Below are 19,992 nucleotides of genomic sequence, written 5' to 3' on the forward strand. Positions count from 1 at the left end.
TAACTGGACATTAATGTAACTAAAAGAACAGATTCTGGTCACAAAGCACTGTATAAAAGCCACGCATATCCAGATCCTTGAAAAGGCTTCTGTTGGGGAATCTGAAATAACAGACAAAAAGATGTGGATCATTTTTAGATTTAAATTCAAACTGGCTTCTGTGGCATTAAGGTCATCATGTTTGAGGGTTTACCAGCATTCTTCTATACCAAAACATCCATTCTGTGTTCAATAAAGAAGGAACCCACATGCCAACACGGCATACTTTATTTCTGCAGTGGAAAAACGTTTTTTTTAGCCTTCTCATTGAGGCAGAATCTGGTCTAGACTCAAGAACCTGTTTTGGACTTCAAGAAATGTCTTCTTTTTGTAACTGGATAAGTGTGTGTGTGTGGGGGTGTGTGTGTAATAAAAGGTTTGATACCCTATCGAGTACATTTTTAAAGTGTTGATTTTTTGGTATACTTTGTAAAAACAATTCATAGAATAGTCTGTAATTAAAGTGTCATAAAAAAGGAATGTTAAATGTCATAAAAATACATGATATAGTATGTAAGTGCTATTAAAGTATGTTGAAAAATATGTAAATAAGTCATAGTATAATATGGAGGAAATAATTAGTCATGGTACACTGTATGCCGGGAAAAGTCTTAAGTCATAGAGCATGTCATTAAAAGATGTAGGTATGTCTCAAGTTTTCCAGATGTCATAGTGCAAGATGATATAACATATTGTGAAAAAAAGTAATATTATAGTATGTTGAAAAAATGGAATTCTATAAGGGTGTGGGACATCAAAAGAAATTGTACAAAGTAATGTTTATAGGATGTCATTGTAGAGAAAATGTCAGTTATTGTATAGGATGTTGAAAAAATGCCAAGAATTCATGCTATATAGTATTTCGTAAAAGAAATATGACGATAGCATGTTGAAAAATAGTCATAGTATAGAATTTGGTGCTGTTGGTGAAACTGGTTGTGCAGTGGGGCCAATGACCACCATGCAAACAGCGGTTTAAGGGCGTCTCCTTAGGCGTCTTTATACATTTGCCGAAAAGAATGTTTATGCAAATGTCTGTCTTCTATATGCACATTTTTGGGGTTTTGTTGTGAATCTACAGAGTTTTAAGCATATGTTCACTTTCAGATGCAACAGCTGGTCATCTATTCACAGCTTCTCATATTTACAATCATGTAACATTCAGCTCGTGGCACACTATCGGCATATAGTCTGCATGCTTTGAGAAAAACCTCAAACGTCGTTTTCCCTCCAGGAGAAGTATGAATCATACTACATTACGCTTTAATTTAATGATTGCAGGTTTCACTTTGGGGGAAAATAAGAATCTTGTAAAGAAGGATTTTAGCCATCATGCTGACTTGAATTAAGTTTGGGGCCAAATGACCAACGCAGATTTAGCCATCCAGCATTCTATAATGTGCCAAATTACCATGGCAGAAAACCCTAAAAACAAATACTTTGTGCAAGCTGAAACCAACTAATCGCTGAAAGACAAAAAAATAATAAGAGTAGAAATTAAAAATGTAAAGCATTTAGCTCACATATTGCACGTTCTTGTACTAAAGAAAGCATCAAATACAAAATGTTGGTGGAAATACGGAAGATAAAATACGGCAAACAAAACGCAATACACTCATTTTATGGCATCTAATAGTTCACATTTAAGTGTGTATCATTAAAAGGGGAGACAGGAAAAGACAGCCATCAAAACCATAATAGTTTCATTTTTATTTCTTCAATGCTTAATACCATGGGACAGAATTTTAAGAATGGAGACCTTATTTCAGTCAATATTTGCCTCAGAAGGAATATATGATTTGTATAATAATAATAATAATAATAATAATAATAAAGTCTGCATTGGTGTTGTGAGGAAAAGGAAAGAACAGAAACGTACAAGAAGGAGGCACCTATATCATCCCCAGCTGGACCTGGACATTCCAAGACGAGAAGTAGAAATTACAAACTGAACAGATTTACTTCAGAGGCAATCCAGCAACAGGTAGCAAGGTCATTTTATGGAAGTTCTTTCCTTTTTTTGTTTAAAAGGATTAAAAACATTTACAAGACACCTAACATTCCATAAAGTTCCTATTAAAAACAACAGAGAGAGAGAGAAAAAAAATGGATCTTTTGAAAGCCTCTTGCCCACGGTTCACTCTAGGTGCATCTTCCATGTCGCCTGATAGTTTACAACTTTCACTGTCCTGCCACATTACCTGTATATAATCCAGCCATCAAAAAAACACAAAAAAAAAGGGAACATTCACTTTTTTTGTCGCCTTTCTTTTCTCAACTCTGTGTGTACTAACCGCGTGAGATTGTAAAAAGGCGACGCCTTTGAATGATGCTGTACAGATGTGTTCACTGTAGGCCACACGACCAATGATATGGCAAAGTCAACACAAAGACTTCTTGTTTTTTCCAGGCCTGTTTTATTCCGGAGCTGGGGCGGGTGGGGGTGAGGGGGGCGGGGGGCATGCATCTCCCAGTCTACAAGATGAACTTCCCTAGGAAGAATCCGATGAAGATGGCTGCTATGACGACGAGGAGGGAGGGCAGGGAGGCAGTGCTGGCTTCTCGGCCGAGGAGGCTAGTTGAGTTTGATGTCATGTGGTCTGAGCGAGGCATCTTTCTCATCCTAATGCCATCATCCTGTAACAGAGGGAGAGGGCAGAGCAGAAAACGGTCAACAGATCTGTAGAATACAGGGGATGCATTCAGAGAGGGCTTCTGACAGCTTTTCATCTATGAACTAGTGGTGAAGTAACAGACATCTGATGTGGTTCACACACAAAGCCTACCAAGTAGTGATGCTCTGGGCAGGGTTGTGTGTTAGCTGACCTGGCTCTGACCTCTTTAATAGCAAGAATTAAAGACTAAATACAAGAATGTTTGGGTGAGGTCATGGCGATTTTGTCCAAGAGGTGGAGCTGGAAATTTTTATGAGATTACTGCTTGAGCTAAACCTCTAAAGAGCAACATTACATCAGTTCTCTGAACACTGTGATTCATGACAAGTTTATTATGTTCTCTTCTAGTCTCATTATCCTTTGCAAAATACATTAAAATGAAAACCATACAACACATTTTCCGCAGAAGGAAAAGTACAGGTTTAAATAATAGTATTAATGACGGCTGAATTACACTTCGCTGAATGTAATTTCAGGTTCCTGGTGTCGTGCATGCGTGCTCACTGTCACTCACTACAACGCTTAAAAAGAACAGAGCCATGGTCAATGATATTCATATCACCACGACATGCTTTTCCTACGATGGCGAGTCAAAATGGCTGCTTGTGATAAAGGCCTATAAGACCAGAATGTTTCGTTATGAATGTCACTTAACACCAGATCTGACCTTTAATTGCCGGTTCTCATCCACCAGCTTGCTCATCTCAGCTTGCAGCCTCTTGCACTTCTCCAGCACTTTCTTCATCTCTGTATCGTCCACTGAGGCAGATGCAGGCACCGTGGCTGCTGATGAGTCGGTCTTCGCAGAGTTCATCACGGGGGCTGCTTTGGTCGCCTCAACGTCATTCTGCCCAACAAGTAGAGGGAGAGAGAACAACTGAAGTGAAATCCTCCATGTCTTGAGCTAAGTAGGGAGGTTCGCCCCTACAAGGAGAGGCAGCCCTCTCAGAGGCCCAGGAGCTCATGGCGCCGGATCAAAGAGACCAGAGAGGAAATGCATCCCTCCAGAAGTCACCTTTGATGTGGCTTTGTTTTATGGCACAGACAACATGACGGCATGAGGATATTAAGGGGTTCGTAATGGACATGCAACAACTGTAGTAACGATAGACGAGGGTTGACGATCATTACACAGACAGGATATGATGTTATTATCCATTGTACCATAATCTGAGGCAAACATTTATATAAATGTCCATCAAGGCCCAGGTCTTCTTTGTATAAAATACTAAACGGATTTATTGGGCAGCTCTACCTTTGGAGGTACCTAGAATTATTGAATAGAAATGTCAGCAGCGATTGTATAACCGCAAAAGGGTGGGATCTAATGAAATAAAAACAAGCATGTGCGAACATGACCATTCCCAATTAATCCTTGCTGCTCATTATCTACGCCCATAATAAAGAGATGACCAATCTCTGTTTATGAAGTGAAGCGTGTGCAGCCACAGCGTATGGTTTACATGGCTATTCAGTGTGCCAAGGTGAAAATGGATGCCAAGGAGGAGGCCGACGCTAGACTGGTGGCCCAAAAAAAAAAAAAAAAAAACACACAACCTCTACTAGATGGCGATATTTTGGATTCAGGCTCTGAGGAAAACTGGCAAATTCAAAGCAGCCACATCGTGTGACAACAAGACAAATTGGTCCAAACACAAAGAGGTTCAAGTGGAAATGACTCTGGTGGATTTCTATTCAACTACTAAAGACCTGTGATGAAGCAGGGCGTCTTAGCCGTCAGCCTTTGAACTGAAAAGCTGCTGCTTGCAAACATCATATTTCTCCAAGGACCACACCAGAGAGAACAGAGGCCTGGGCTTGAAAGAGGCATTCTGGGATATGCAAGAATATTGTTAGGCACTTCTCTTATAGCCAAAAAAAGAGTGGCCTATAGGGGGCACAGAAAGCACTAAACCTTCAAGAGCATAGCCATGGTGACAGACTGTCCCACATGATGGGGTTGTCTAAGGTTCCCTCTACAGGCCGCAAAGTACTACAACTACTGCCCTCACGGTCGGATCTGGAGGTCCTGGAACGTCGGGATATCTTAACTGAAGCCTGCTCTGCATCTTCGAAACACGTCAGTACTCGCCGAAGATGAGCAAATCGTTAAAAGCATCAGAGCTCCCTCCTTCAACCACCAGCATAAACCACAATTAATCTCGAGGTACAGCGTAGAGAAGCTGTGTAGACCATTGAGAAGAAAGAAGGTGGGAGTGTCAGAAATTAATGACGGGGAAAAAACACTAGCACGAGAATTTCTCTGCATTCAAGCAACATGTTCTGCTTCCAATAGGAGTGGTGGTCATGTAACATCCCATCGCTCCTGTCTAAAACCAAACAATGTGGACCTGCTGGGTTTCTTCTTTTTTTGGGGGCATAAAACCTTTGTGGTGAAAGCTGGCCTGGAAGGAGCGATGTCAACGGTACCGCGTTGACTCAGCAGCCCACATACCCACACTGTTGAGCCTCTTAACGTAAGCTAAATCTGGCTGGCCTTGGTGGCATTTTCACCTGAACTGTGAGGACCTGTTCAGTAGCACTGCTTATCTAAATTCTGATTACACTGAGAGCTCATTAATACAGGCTCCCAGTGTTCAGAGAGTCACCAGTTTATTACGACGTTCTGTTTTTGTTGACACCGTTAGAGGTGTTGATTCAACTCTGTGGTAAATGTTGATGCCAAGTTTGAGGAGTTGCTGCATCCCATGTGTCACTATAGGGATTGGAAAAAAACATTAGAAATGCATTTAATGTAATTCAGTCTAATACAACACCCCCACTCAGGTCATATTGAGAGCGATGTTGAGGTATTGAGTCTTAAATGTCCCTCTTTGTTTTGCTTTCAAAGATTAATGTATTTAACTTAAATATACAAGATTTTCTTCCAGAAGAACTTGATCCCGGCCCCTCGTCAAGGGTCCGAGGCCCACTCACCACGGTCTCATAAAACCCTGTGGGAAACACTGATGTATGATATTGCACAACACTATTAAGTATTTTTCTCTATGAGGTTTGGGAAATAAACCACCAATGTTTTATTACGTGTAAAACTGGGAGGTTAATAATTATTTAGTCATTAGACAAATACAAATGAAAAGACATAAGTGAGTTGTCGCTAACTTTGGGGCCAATAACCTTCACTTTAATCGAAAGGTGGCAAGCAAGACACGGAAACATTGCTTTGGTCTTGAGGAGATGGAGTATTTATATACCTACAAATAAACTGTACACACACACTGCTGTTCACAGCTACAATGTTACTGCTAACTTCATACTAGTCTTCCACGAGATACCGATACTAGCAAGGTATCGCAATAGTTATTAGAATATATCATTTGAGCTTATTGCTGTACATTGTTTTCAATGTTTTTTGCCTTCATGAAAAGCGATGGTATTCTGGAAATTGAAGGATTTTTTGAAGGAGAAAAAAATCTGACTTCAGTTTTTTCATATGAACTATGAGGAGATAAGTCGTTTTAATGTGAGGCTGCATCTCTTACCACTTTATCGTTTTCTGACGGCAGCTCAAAGACACATCTCAGCTTGGAATCCATGAGATCATCGGGTTTTGCATCTTTCCACTGGTGGAGATGAAGAAATGGGCATGTTATTCATCAACTTGAGCTGCTAACAACTGGATTATATCCACTCACACACTTCAACCTACATCATACTATTCACATGCAGTGCAGACTTGAATCTATGGATATTAGACAAAACATGCACAGCTTCATTTAAAAAACAGTTATGACCCCCTTGTGTCATTTTACCACAAATACTGTCACAGGTGTACCTTTGTCCAGTAGTTTGAAGTCTGTCATTTTAGAGGGACACATTTCCATCATGTCAACTCCTCAACTGATTTTATACTGTATAACAAAAGCTGTTTGGAGTAAAACTGCTCATAAAGCTGAGAATTGCTTAAGTTAAGATTAAGTTCAAGAAATAATCTGTCATAAGTGAAGAGTATAACAGTTGAGTAATGCCATGGAACAATTTAGCTGATGAAGCAGAAACCTCATTAGATTCCAGTTTACTTATCAGAACCAGTGAGACCTTTGTTCCGCTACACTTCCTGGATTCTGCTTATTATTTGTGACAAGTCAGTTCATGAACATGACTTCAAGGTATGTGAATGTTTGACTGACTGTGCATGCCTTTGCTGTCCTCTGGTGGACACCTGAGGAAGCATCTACACGTTTTAACCTTATCCAAGAGCAGAGAGCTTTACCTAGGAAATCAGCAGAATGCCAATTACTCAATAATTACATAATTGATGACCAAATTCAGCTTTTCCCCCTGAAGAAATCTGATATAAATTAGACTGGGACTACTGGTCGAATATCTATCATTTTCTTCCCGTTTTTTCTTTTTAATTTTCAGTTTGTCCTATAGAATATTTAGGATGTAGGAGTGTCCTTTAACACTACGTTCTAATGTATAGATAGGATTTTTAATAAACAGAAACCCCACTGTAATCTGTATTGATCTTAAACAAGAATTAAAGATTATTAAAAGAAAAGCACACAAATACAATTGAAATGTGGGTTAAATAAAGGGTAAACAATGTAGTTTAAACATCTGTCTGTTTTACTATTATTTTGAGAGATTCACGCTTATTTGTGTTCTATCCCATTTTACTGTTGGTGTAGACAACTCAGCTGCCTTGGTTACAAGAGGACCTAGTCAACTGTGAGCAACGGTGAACAGTGACTTCTTGCAACAGGACACTAAACACATTTTTGGATTCATGGGGAGGAAAAATCATTTGACTTCCGATGAGTCTTCAGTTTGGACAATTGTTACATCGCGACTGCTTTGGTTGCTTATTTTTGTGAGTGCGAGCTGTAGAGTAAGTAATGATATAGTGACACCAGCATGGGATTAGTGTCACGCTCAAACTTCAATGCACCTTATTACTGAAGGTTGGTGGATTTCCAAACATTTAAATGGCGAGTGACACAACAGTGAAAAGTAGGTGATTTACTATAGTAAACAGCATCTTTGCTAAAAAGTAAATAAAAATGACTCACCAATGAATCCATGTCAGAAACAGTTGACGGGGCAAAAATCGTCTGCACCATGAATTTGTGTTTACTTTTCTCATTCGGGTCATAATCAAAGGGCTGCAGCATGACTGTAAATGAAAGATGAACAATGTTAAAACATTTGAGCAAAGACATCTTGACAGAAAAAATATGATAGAAATAATCAGCATAATAAATCCCAGATATACATTCTTAGTGACAACGTTGAATACCCGAAAAGGTATTCAACGAAACCGATCTGTCGCTCTGTGTTCTGTGTGTGATTCTGAACAGCTTGGAGAATCAGCTCTGAGCTACGCTTTATTCGAGGTGGTGAAGTTAACATGTGCATGTACAATCAGCCACATGATGCTGAGATTTATGATGGATTAAAAGTGTTTTCTGTTAGTCCGCTTCATTAGTGGTGGAAAACCAAAACTATGGGGCAGGAATTATTATGACTTTATACTATTTAAAATCACATTTTTATTCTTGACTTCTCAGAGGACAGAGATATTCGGGATGTGTTGGAATGTGCCGGATGAAGGTCAGTTTTGGGTTAATTTGCTTTGATTGCCTGACCATTAACTAACTGATTAGTTATTAAGAAAGAAAATGCAAATTGATGTTACTTCCTCCAAAAAAACATGGAGGAATGAGTAAATCATGCCTAAATATGTACTCAGCAGCGAAAACATTAAATGTGAGAAGTTGATCTACAGGAAAACAAATATTTGAAAGCGCTTGAGAGCCTTATTGCATCGTACGGAGAGCTGCAGGGATAACTTATTGTTGTCGGACCAACACGGAAATTAGCATCGCACAGGTTTCCTCGACAAAATGCCAATGGGATTTTCCAGTGGCAAACGAACCGTTATGATACGAAATTTTGTTCAACAAGATAATAGTCACAAACGAACACCCCTTTTATTATTTTTATAACGTTATAAACAAAGCACATCACGGAAGGGTTACTTCAGGTCACTTAGGATGTGCCAGTGTTTGTTGATTACAGGGATGCAAAGTCATCTGGGGTGAAAAAGATGAGGTGAGGCATTGTCTATATGGATGGTAATTTCTTTCATAGAATTTTGATTTCATCTCATCCGCCTTACAATTGAATTCATTCAGTTGTGTGAAACTTTTTCTAGTGCCATGTTCACACTGCGAGCAACAAAAGCAACTAAGCTGCCAAGCGTGGCCAGCTACATTGTCGCTGAAGTGTTGCTCAAGCTCTCGTTGACATAGTTATGTAATTAAATAACAGTGGGAATTGGCTGAAGAGGTTTTTGTACAGAAATAGCTGAAACAAAAACACACGATTGAGCGACTCTTCAACACGTCATTGGAACACTGAAAAGAGCCGAGACCAGCTCAAGTTTTGATTTGTAGATCGTCACGTAGCGACAAGTGGCATCCGTTTGTAGCTTTGTGTCTTTGATTTCAACTAAAAATGACTTGTAGCCTGTTGCTGTATTTTGCTCGTAGTGCAACGCCGCATTCATAGTAAGAACAGTTCATTTGGTTTATTTTGGATCAAGGTGTGAGTGCTTGCTTCCGTCCTGGTGAGTGATTTAGTCGATTTCAACACAATCATATTTATGAATTAATGAAGATGATTTGAGTTTCAATGCTTCCTCTGAACTCCGTTTTAAAACAACGGTTTATAACAGAACCCGTAACCTCAGTGAATATGTTTAAGTTACATGATATTTGACATTTCACCTTTTATTAGTAATTGCCAAAAGGAACTTCAAAGAGGTAAATTACAATGTGATCCTTTAACTCTTCCAATTACCTGTCAAGTCCTGTATACAAATTACATGACTTCAATTTTGTTCATGCACTGATGAAGGCCATAAATGTTAAAAATCGAATGTTCTAAACGAACTGGATGTTTACTTCAGCAAACCAGAAATTAACAATGTTCTTCATTTAATCACAAGTTAGTACATTCCTCCCACATTATTAAGTCTGACATCTGATCACCCTCATGTTGCGGGTTTTCTTATTAGTTAATTCCATCAAGTCCTAACCAATTTGAAGATTATGTTTATTTTTACCAATTTAATCCAGTGTATAAACAGTAAATCTCCAATGTCATTGACCACCATTCAACATTTTAATAATAAACAATCCCTCCTGTGTAGCACTAATGCATGGCTGCTCCTTGGAGGTGGATTGAATTAATGTCCCTTATAATGTACAATGGTAATATGTTTTCAAAGCAGCAGCTGCGTAATCACTAAACGGCAGCGGTGTGTCCGGTCCTGCTGGCTCCACGCCACCTGGCCCACCTGAGTACCATCATTGCATTATAGCAAAAAGATAGACAGAAAATTCCCATCACGTCAATTATTATGGAAACATTGGAACAAATGTTTGTCTTTTAACCAGGAGTGACTTTTGAACCGCAATGATTATACCTGTGTCTTGGTGTCCTCGTATTGTATCGATTTGATCTTCTGTTTGGTTTTTTTACACAGACTTGTGTCTGAAATAAAGTTAATATATTTATAAGACTTGGAAGCTATCTTACCCGGCAGTATCTCCTTCTTGAAAATGTGCATAATACATTATGCAGCATCTTATTCCTAAGCTTTGGGTTCCATAAATGTATATTTTTAAACACTAAAATACTGGATATCAGTAATCACTATTTAACTGACCAAGTGAATCTAAAAAAAAGTTAAGTGTTTATATTTGTCCATGAAAGTTTCAATTTATGGTTACATCCCTACTCTACAACTGGCGTACAAGTCAGTTTCTGTCTAAATTCAATATGTACACTACATCACATAGTGGAATGGAGACTGTGTGGACTACACATCACAGCTAGGGACTTTAACACCTCAGCTTCAACTTAACATGTGACCTTGTTGACCGGTGAACAAATTGTGCATGGTTTACAGTGTTCAAAATTGCATACTTTTTATTTTTGGTACATACTGCAGCTGCCCGTGCAAAGTATGCATTCAATTCAAGGTTCAAGGTTTTTTATTTGCCATCTGTGCCTAGACCAGCAGTCTAGACACATTGGAATTATTTTTGCAGGGTTCTCCGAGTCAACAGAGGTACAAAACAAACACACTATAATAATAATAATAGAAATATGAAAAATATATTTTTAAAAAACACTGTACAAAAGACACTGTACATAGTGGTAAAGTGTATGCAGTATTTAGTATTTACAGTATTAAGTACAGGAACAGGTTATCAAAAATAAACATAAGAAAGGAAAGGAGAGTGCAGAGATAATAAGTAGGTAAGTAGTACATCCGTAGTAGTATGTACATGGGACATACTACTATGTTATGACACACTTGTATCCACTGAGCAGAGGATTGTGGGTCAAAGTAGCCAGAAAAGCATGCTGGATTGCATACTGCAAGATGCGTCCAACTGTAGCAGGATATGCTGGTATTTTTGGCATACTAGGTATTTGGACTAGGAATGTTAGTTTTGTATAATCTTGCCCTCGATAGCCTGACACCCATCAACGAAAAAAACCCACAAAATGAAGTAAAAAAATAGAGACGTTATCCATATGATACCTCCACATTTCACTACAAAAACCTATATAAAGGTGGCAGCTGGCCCAAAAGCTGTCTGTATGTTGTCAACTGTTTTAGGCCTAGTTTACCACATATCTTCAAATTTGTGTGAACTGCTGGCTCGAGACCCTCCTCTCTCTACTAGCGGTACCTGGAGGCAGTGATACACATCAGCTGAGGGAGGAGGACATAAGACAAAAGGAGGGAATAATACTGACTAACTTCTGTTTTCTAAACTTCACTAAGAAATGTGATTCTTGTATTTACGTTTTAGATTGGTTTCCAGATATTATTAAGTATATATATATAAAATGACTTTGCTGTTCTAAAAATTTATTTATCTCATGGTCTTGTTGTTGAAGGAACTGGTGCTATGCAAACAATCCGGGCTGGCTTACAAAAACACATCAGCCCTGTAGCGCTCTATTAACAACATGTCAAGGGGCTAAAGGAAAGTTTGGTCACTGAATTTAAAAAGTGAATAAAGACTAATAATTATAACAAATAATTTTAAACATACCAGAGATAATGACAGTTGCTCCGGGATCGATGACGCCGCTGTTTGGCCGTACACAGTATCTACGCGGCGCAGTTGTCTTCACTTTGAAACACACTTTTCTGTCGGAAGGGTTCCTCAGTTTGAGGTTGGTGGTGACTACATCTGTGAAAGGACCTGATGGACAAAGAAAGACAAAGGCAAGTGCATTATTACTTCTGTATTATGGAGTACAATCTTCTCCTGTTGGCATACCACCACCGCCCAACTGTAAAATGGAAAATAAAGCTAGACAAAACTTTTCTTTTTGAAAAACTACTGCTGCATTAAAATTGAAATGGCAACAGATATTCCCCGGGCCTTTAAAATGGTAGGTAAATATATTGTATATTTATAGGGAAACTGTAGAAAGATTAAATTCAATATCCCTGAAAGGCAGATAGGCCCGACAGTATGTTTGTGCCAAAGAACTTTAGAAGGATCAGGTGAAAAATACCGCCACGGTCCAACTCAATTAGGCCGATATTATTAAGAGGACTAATTGAATAGCGACTTCATTGGCTTGAAGCTGGAATACAGGAGTTTTTCCGTAATTCTTTAAAAAAGGGGATAGATGAAGAACACTAGCAAGAATTGAACTCACATTATTAATACATACAAACTGAATATCACAATAATTGATTAACATGCTAATCTTTCATTTGTAGGTAGTTTTAACCCCTCTATCAGTACTGATAGAGGAGTAAAACGAAAGCTTAGCATGAGACATCCATGAAGATCAGGAGCTCCAAGAAAAGGTGAACTCAGGTCATTCATCAGGAGAATAATTAGCTCTCCATCTTGTGACAGAGCTTGCTTTAAATTAGGTCCCTAACCAGGGTCAGCGCCACCTTTAAAGTCGAAAACAAAAAACGGATGCCAAGTTGTTGTTTTTTTTTTTTAAAGTAAAACAATCTTACAATTAGCCTCAGAGACTTGAAAGGAATGTGTCCCATGATCAGTGTATATCCTGCATACAAAATAACAAGGTGGGAGTCAAATTCTATTCCACCTCTAAATCTTATAGGTGCAGTCATGGAAAACAAAGTGTTGCACATGGTGGATTTCTTAAAATGTGTAAAAGGCATTACACCAATGCTGCATCCTAATCAGCATGGCTGCCAAAACTGTCATCTGGTTTTGTCTCCCTAAAGTTTGTCACTGACTGACTGAGCGAGCGATCCCGAGCCGTCTTTAATCCCACTTTTGGGGCGTCAAAGCGTCAGTGAGGAATATTAAACAATATTTGAGAACTTCTTTCTCTTCAGGATTAATTCACCTCTTACCCTTCAGTCAGTAAGAGCAACAAATCTCAGTCAGATACACAGCTGCTGGAAAAGTTTTTTCCTTCTTCTTCTGGTGGTTGGTTGTGCTGCCATTGTGTCTTTACACGCTAACCTTCACACTGCTCACCCGGTAGCACAGAACACTCGGTCCCGTTCAGTCAGGACTAACACAGAAAGTCAAGCAGGATTTCTTTCTCCATGTGAATTGTATTGTATTTCCCCCGGTAAGACAACACAAGCCGTCAAGCTTTTCCCATCTTGTACTTTACAAAAGAAAGATGACAAAAATTGGCGCTCAACCGATTTTTTATATAATTTATCAGTATTTGTGATCATATTCTTAGTATCAAACATAACTTAGCCATGGCATGTGATATTCAACTTCAGAAAACTTTGGAAACAAATATAACTAACAATACTTAAAAAAACAACTAAATCCCATTTCACTAAAATCAACATTAATTGTCTCTTGTGCCAACAGGACTAGTTATAAGAAAGGTTTTAATACATGACGTTTTCTTCAGGATCAACCGATTCATTATTTGATTGTGACTTTGGACTCCTTTGCATTGTTTTCATGCGTAAAAACATAGAAAATTCCCAAGATAAAAACTTTTTTTTTTTTTAATGTTAACAGCTTGGTTGCTCAGGAGTGCACAAAGTCCTCATTCAGCTTCGTTCACACCCAGTGCTCACAGAGATAAGAAGCAATGCATGACCAGATTGGAGTGGCTCCACCCAGCTAAAGCTAACTTATAGAGTTATAGTCATGACTGGGGCGTTGTTTAACACAAGTGCGTCAAAGGCATTCCTACAAACCTGAAAAACCTATTTTTTCACATCTATGCATAATCTCTCTTCCATCATGTTAGTTTTTCCTGTATAACCTTTTTTAAGCTAGAGGCAGAACATATGGAATGCTTCCTGTTGTGGCCATACCAGGTTATTGAAACAAAAGGTGGTTGGTACCAATATACACTTTTTTAATTACCACAAACATTGTTTGTCAAGATACACCGTTTTATCCATTCTCATCCCACCCCTACTGAGTCAGGAGTGTCCAAGTCTGGAGTTTAAGTTGAAATAGTGATCTTTTGCATGTTTTGAATGAGTGAGGAATGAAGGCAAGTGACTTTGAACAGTTCAAAAGTACATGGCAGGCATGATAATTACAGCTTAGAAACCATTCCTCTTGACTTTGCACATGCCTGAAGCCTTCCTAATATCCTTTACTAGCTGGCGGGCCAAGAGAAGCATCAATTTATTGATGTAACCCTTTTCTGTCACACAGACACAAAGAATACATGCAGACCTAAAACAGCTGTGTAATTTCTGAAGGAAAGAATTTGAGGTCGACCGAGATAAATCTCCACACGATGTGGTACTGTGAGCTGGTGCATACCAATTCAGGCGGTTTTGATTTCCCTTATGATATCAATTTGTACTTGGACCGAGAATAGCCATGAAGAGCGCTACGGTTTGGGAGAGCTAAGAGTGCATTGAGCAGAGAACCCTCTTAACGGCGTATCCTTCATTTAAATAACTTACACAACAATTAATAACCCACATCTAACTCTTTAACACGGTAAAATACGATGACACATCAAAACCACAATTTGTAAATCTAATAATTGTACATTTACAAATTCACACTCCCAAACGGCATCCTGGGTAACGTTATAGCTGCAATCTGGCATAACAATCTGTTAACAGCTCGGAGAGGCTCCGTCGGTACTACGCATTTAAGAACCGAAAAGAGAGATGGAGTATGGAGGGAGAGAGAGAGAGAGAGAGAGAGAGAGAGAGAGAGAGAGAGAGAGACACCGGAGATGCACTGGATGAACCACAAGAGGAGCTGTGTCTGTTAAAAGTTTGTCAGTGCTGTGTTACCTGTGAGGCTAAAACCAACAACCTCTGTCACCTCAGGACAAAAATTGATAGATTACCAAGAGTGCGATTACGGGCGTCGGATTCAAGGCCGTCAGTAGCCCCGGTGAAACAGCGAGGCCAAAGAGTCGGACATCACTCGTAAAGGCATTTCCCCGTAGCACTGCTTAGGACAGGAAAGCAAGCGGTGGTAAGCGACATTATGAACGCATAACCCACCACCAATGCAAAGTCATGGTCCCACTACAATTGAAAAAGACCGTTTCAGATCATTGATTAAAACACTGGATTCGAGGTATGTCTTGCCAGGGCGAAAATACTTCCAAACTTCTATCCTAACATTATGCCAACAACACTAACACAGTCACCCTTGTTTCTACAACAACATACCTGTGGTCACTTTATAGTGTTTATACAAAAATCTTAAAATATTTAGTTTTAAAAAGAAAGTTGTCGACATAGCAAACTTATTTATTTGTACTATATGGTATATCGTGAAAGAATCTTTAAAAAATACCGCGATACAGATTTTTTTGTTTTACCGGCCAGCACTAGGTGTAGGCATTACTATATCAGTACTGAAACAGATAGAACACAAGAAAGCAGATATGCACATCAGATATACACCCACATACCCTGCCTCCATTGCCTAACTCTGAGATGGCACCTTTGTTCAAGCAGCGTTAGCACCATCTCTCTCATCTTGTTGCATGTATGCCGAGTTTGGGTCCCCCAGGCCAGTCCCATCCTATTCTAAATATACCAGCCAAGGAAAGGAGGGCTGCCCCCTCCAGCTTGCTGGAGGAATCCCAGCAGAGGCTCTAAAACAGACCAGCTCTCAGATACATGCAGACAAATTTAGCACAGCCTCTGTGACAGTAAAGGATCTGTGGTCATCTTCCTTCTCCTCATATTGTTTTTCAAAGGCAGAATAGAAACCCGTGGATTTTCTAAAAAACCTTCTAAACTGAGTCATACTTTCTCTTTCAAATGTAGTGATTTGGGTTAGATTAGACCGATCTAACATTTAATTTAAACCCATGGGGAAACAAACTGGGTCGAGGTGCATTACCTATTTTCATAACATTGTATTTGGACTCAAGTATGCATAAACAATCGGTTAAGAGAACTATTCAAACTGTACGAGGGCAGATACAGCAAGAGTGTAACTGTAAGTCAGCTTGTTAGTTATCCTAATACTAAGCAGAAATACCAAAACATTGTGTTCCTCATTAGTTAGATTACACACATTGTGTTCTTGGTGCAATATAATAGAAAACTGGTCAATAAATGATTATCAATTCATGATTATCAGCTTTGTGATAACTTAATTGTTTTGCCTTGCATCCATTCCAGCACACAGGTTAAAAGTGTAACCTGTCCCGATAACAGAAAACGTAAACTAAGTGACTAATCAAAAAAACTATATGCAACAGTCTACTACCTCAAGCATATACAATTATGAGGTAAACTCTATTATCAGATTTTGACAGACCATGTCTCTGCCATCAGACTAAATGAAATATCAATGTCAGGTTCAGCTGAGGACAAACATTTATTTAGGTATACACCACCAACCTGTTGCTCAAAATTAATGCGAGTCAGACTAGCTGATCAAGTTTAAAGTCAATACCGTTTCCTTTTAACCAAATAATTTTAACCTTAAAATGAGCTATGTTTATCTTATGCTGTATCATTTAGTAAGTTAATTGACTGACCAGCTCTATTCACCACCAAAAGTCCTGCACCTGATAAAGCAGTCCCAGATCACCATCCTGATTTTTATTTTAAAGAAAGTTGACCACTTTAATAAAGTACAGCGAAAGATTACGAGTTTTGGGATCAACATGAGGCTTTCTTGCACCCTCTCAGGCTGTGGTATCATCAGGTGTAGGATCTGCGTTGTATAACAGTGTACAAAGACTGGAACAATTAGTTCCCCATAGGACACCTTATCACCAAAAACATCTTTGACTTTCCTCCACCCAACAGCTATCCTGCGGGTCTGGTATTTGAACTGGTGACCTTTCCATCAATCCTGTCATGTTAAGGCTACAAACAGTATCCACTCACACCAAGTCCTTACTGACAGCATAGTATAACCAAGAAAAAGGGACGAACAATTTACGGTTCTACTAAAGTTGAATATTCAGCAACAATAAAATCACACTGACAATCATGCCTGGAGCAGATGTGTGCATCGGCTGGGATGAACACAAGAAGTGAGAAGGAAATAATTCTGGGCTAAACAAATAATGGTGAAGGGATGCTGGCCTGGGATTGTTTTAAAAACACCATAACCTTGTCAGACTAGTTACACTGAAACTTCTAACTACTGCACAATAGAGTTTCACTGTTAGCAGTAATCTCGATCACCTGTCATGGCCACTTCATAACAAGAGAAACAGTTGAAATCATACAAATGACAGACTTAAAAATACTCCTCTGGAGCGAAGAGAAAAGGTGGACGTGTCTAAAAACGACAAAATAAGGCGGTTTGTTGTTAGAGAGCTGCAAAGAATGCAGCGAGCTAGATGTCAACTTTTGCATGAGCGATCTGCCCAGCTCCGATTAGCCAACAGTTCAGTGACACATCATTGGACGTTATCGACGCCAGGCGAGCAATCAGTGGTACTCTAACGTGCGGGCTACTTTGGTTTCCTGTGAATGAGTTGGAATAACACTCACACAGAGCATATATAGTGTCATTGCATGGCTGTGAGTGAGGAGGAAACGAAATAACGTTAGCTAACATGTTGCTGAAAACTGTCTGTCGGTTGTTAACCTTAGTGAGTCAAGTTTGTCATTCAAACTGTCAGTTACTTTCACAGTTTGACGTGACAACGTGTCGGACCGAGCCGTGTCGGGTTGGACGCTTACACGTGTCGCTTGAAAAAAAGTTAATTCCCTTCCATATTACGTCGGAGTTATGAGTAGCAAGAGGCTGAGTCCAGAAGGAAACACCAGCGTCGCTAACACCACTAGCAGCAGCATAACGTCAGTAGCTCGTGTAGCTACTAAAGACAGACACGGTGCCCACTTCCTTCCCGTTTAACAATTACAAGTTGCCCCGCGTCCTTTCACTTCTTCGCACGGTGTTGTCAGTTCACGTGTGCTGGTCGTGAACGTCCATCGGGCCAAAAGACTCGCCTCGCCGGCCACCCGCGTCACTACAGCGCGAGGATGCAGCGGGCCGTCTGGTCCCCGGCTAACTTAAAATGGCGGTGGACGCTAGCTAGCTCGCTCGAGAGAACGTGAAATCGTTTCAGTCAGGTATGTATTCCTCCACCACTACTCGCCGGACATTTGACACGTCAAGACATGTCGATTCACCTACCTTTGAATTTGAGGTCGCAGGGAGGGTCGAGGACAAGGATCTGATCCAACTTTGACATTTTAGCCGTTGGGAATGCACTTGATTTCGGTATCGGGGAATAACTGACAAGTGGAAATCCTAGATCCCCTGCTGCCACTACTGAGTCAAACACTGACTGAGCTCTGCGAACGAGCATGTGGGTAAAAACTTGAACGCGCGAGTGCACAACCCTGTTGCGCGCCCTCGTGGCTCAGTAACTGAACTGATGTGATTATGGTACGTTTATCTAGTTATACTGCGGACACACGCAGACACGGAGAAGAAAATAGTACTTTAATAAATAAAAAACGCATCCTTGATTCACCCCTTTACATGTGATTTAGTTACATCGTCGATGTTTGTGGTTTATTTCCGCACTGTGCTCAAGAAAATGCAGATGGGTTTATTAGTTTTCTCCTTTCGCTTTAAAGGACTTCCTTCACTTAAAACCACATATATCCTTACTCATTTCCCATCTTTCAGGAGTGCCACTCCTGTTTGAATTACTAAAATGTACATATAGATTTCAGCCAATATCTATATTTAAGAGTTTCAAATAATTTGATAAGAATGTCGGATACTATTGTTTTTATTTAAATTAATACATACCATTAAATAAATCAGTGTATGATGTGTTACGCCACGTCCAGGGGAAACCTGAGCACAGCATAACGATGCGCCTCCCCTTCTCCCCACCTTCCAAATAAGGACCAATGCTGAGGTGATACAGTCCAAAATATGTATTTATTGTGATGGTTGTAGCAAATAATCATCAGGGTGAGCCTAAATAATCTTTGTAAGTATTCTCACTTTCAAAGTAACGAAATAAAGTACAGGTATCTTACCCATCTCCCTACCAGTAAACAAAAGAAAACAAAAAGGGTTTCCCACCCCTACTACACAGACTGCTCAACACCCGACCCCACCCCACCCCCAAGGATGAGCGAAGTTGGAGAAACAAGAGAGGGCTCCGGCCTCCACAGGTTCGGTCTTAAATACCTCCGTCCAATCACCTACAACGAAATAGAGCAAAACACGGAAAACAATGTAACAGCACCCCCTTCAGGCGGGGAGGTGAACATCGTCTTCATATGAAGCTCTAACATGTTATATTTCTCATTGCACTGGAGTTAATTAATCCTGGAACAACCATGTAAAGCACTTTGTTACTTAGTTAAAACAATTCTGCATCAATAAAGTTTATTATTTTAAATTGTATAATTATATTTCAATATCCCTTACATTTGGTTATTATATATTTATTTTATTCCAGACTCATGAGTCCATAAAGCAACAAACACAAATACAACAACAATATATAAAATACAATACAATACAGGGACATAGGTACAATTACTTATTAAATAAGTGTAGCTACGATATGAACTTAGCAGGATACTCTACAGTTCAAAAATAAACTTCTCAGTCCACTCTAATGGATGAATTATACACATTAACACGGTTTCTAAATGATCTTAAATATATCTTTGACATTTCTGTACTACAGATCGGCCACAATTAATGCCGATGCTTATATATATATATATATATATATATATATATATATATATATATATATATGATAAACTGATATCCGCCTGCCAATTAAAATACAGATGATTTATCTACCA

At 39.3% G+C, this 19,992-nt stretch overlaps 1 protein-coding gene across 1 annotated transcript; it reads right to left on the reverse strand.

Moving 5' to 3' along the window:
- Nucleotides 1–2,014: 2,014 nt before the first annotated feature.
- Nucleotides 2,015–18,546, reverse strand: vapal (VAMP (vesicle-associated membrane protein)-associated protein A, like). Its single transcript, XM_034556126.1, has 6 exons — nt 18,344–18,546; nt 11,819–11,971; nt 7,751–7,854; nt 6,218–6,298; nt 3,382–3,561; nt 2,015–2,676 (listed from the first exon to the last, which is right to left on the reverse strand). The coding sequence occupies exons 1-6, from the start codon at nt 18,516–18,518 to the stop codon at nt 2,515–2,517; spliced, it is 855 nt and encodes a 284-aa protein (XP_034412017.1). The 5' UTR covers nt 18,519–18,546; the 3' UTR covers nt 2,015–2,514.
- Nucleotides 18,547–19,992: the final 1,446 nt, after the last annotated feature.

This window comes from Cyclopterus lumpus, chromosome 17 (genome assembly GCF_009769545.1).
Source record: "Cyclopterus lumpus isolate fCycLum1 chromosome 17, fCycLum1.pri, whole genome shotgun sequence".
In the NCBI taxonomy this organism is placed as follows: domain Eukaryota; kingdom Metazoa; phylum Chordata; class Actinopteri; order Perciformes; family Cyclopteridae; genus Cyclopterus; species Cyclopterus lumpus.

Coding starts and splice junctions, on each gene's coding strand:
- vapal (XM_034556126.1), bottom strand. CDS start 18,518: ATGCTCGTTCGCAGAGCTCAGTCAGTGTTTGACTCAGTAGTGGCAGCA. Junction 6,299..7,750: donor TTTCTGACATGGATTCATTG/GTGAGTCATTTT, acceptor CATCTCCACCAG/TGGAAAGATGCAAAACCCGA. Junction 3,562..6,217: donor CGTCAGAAAACGATAAAGTG/GTAAGAGATGCA, acceptor CTTGTTGGGCAG/AATGACGTTGAGGCGACCAA.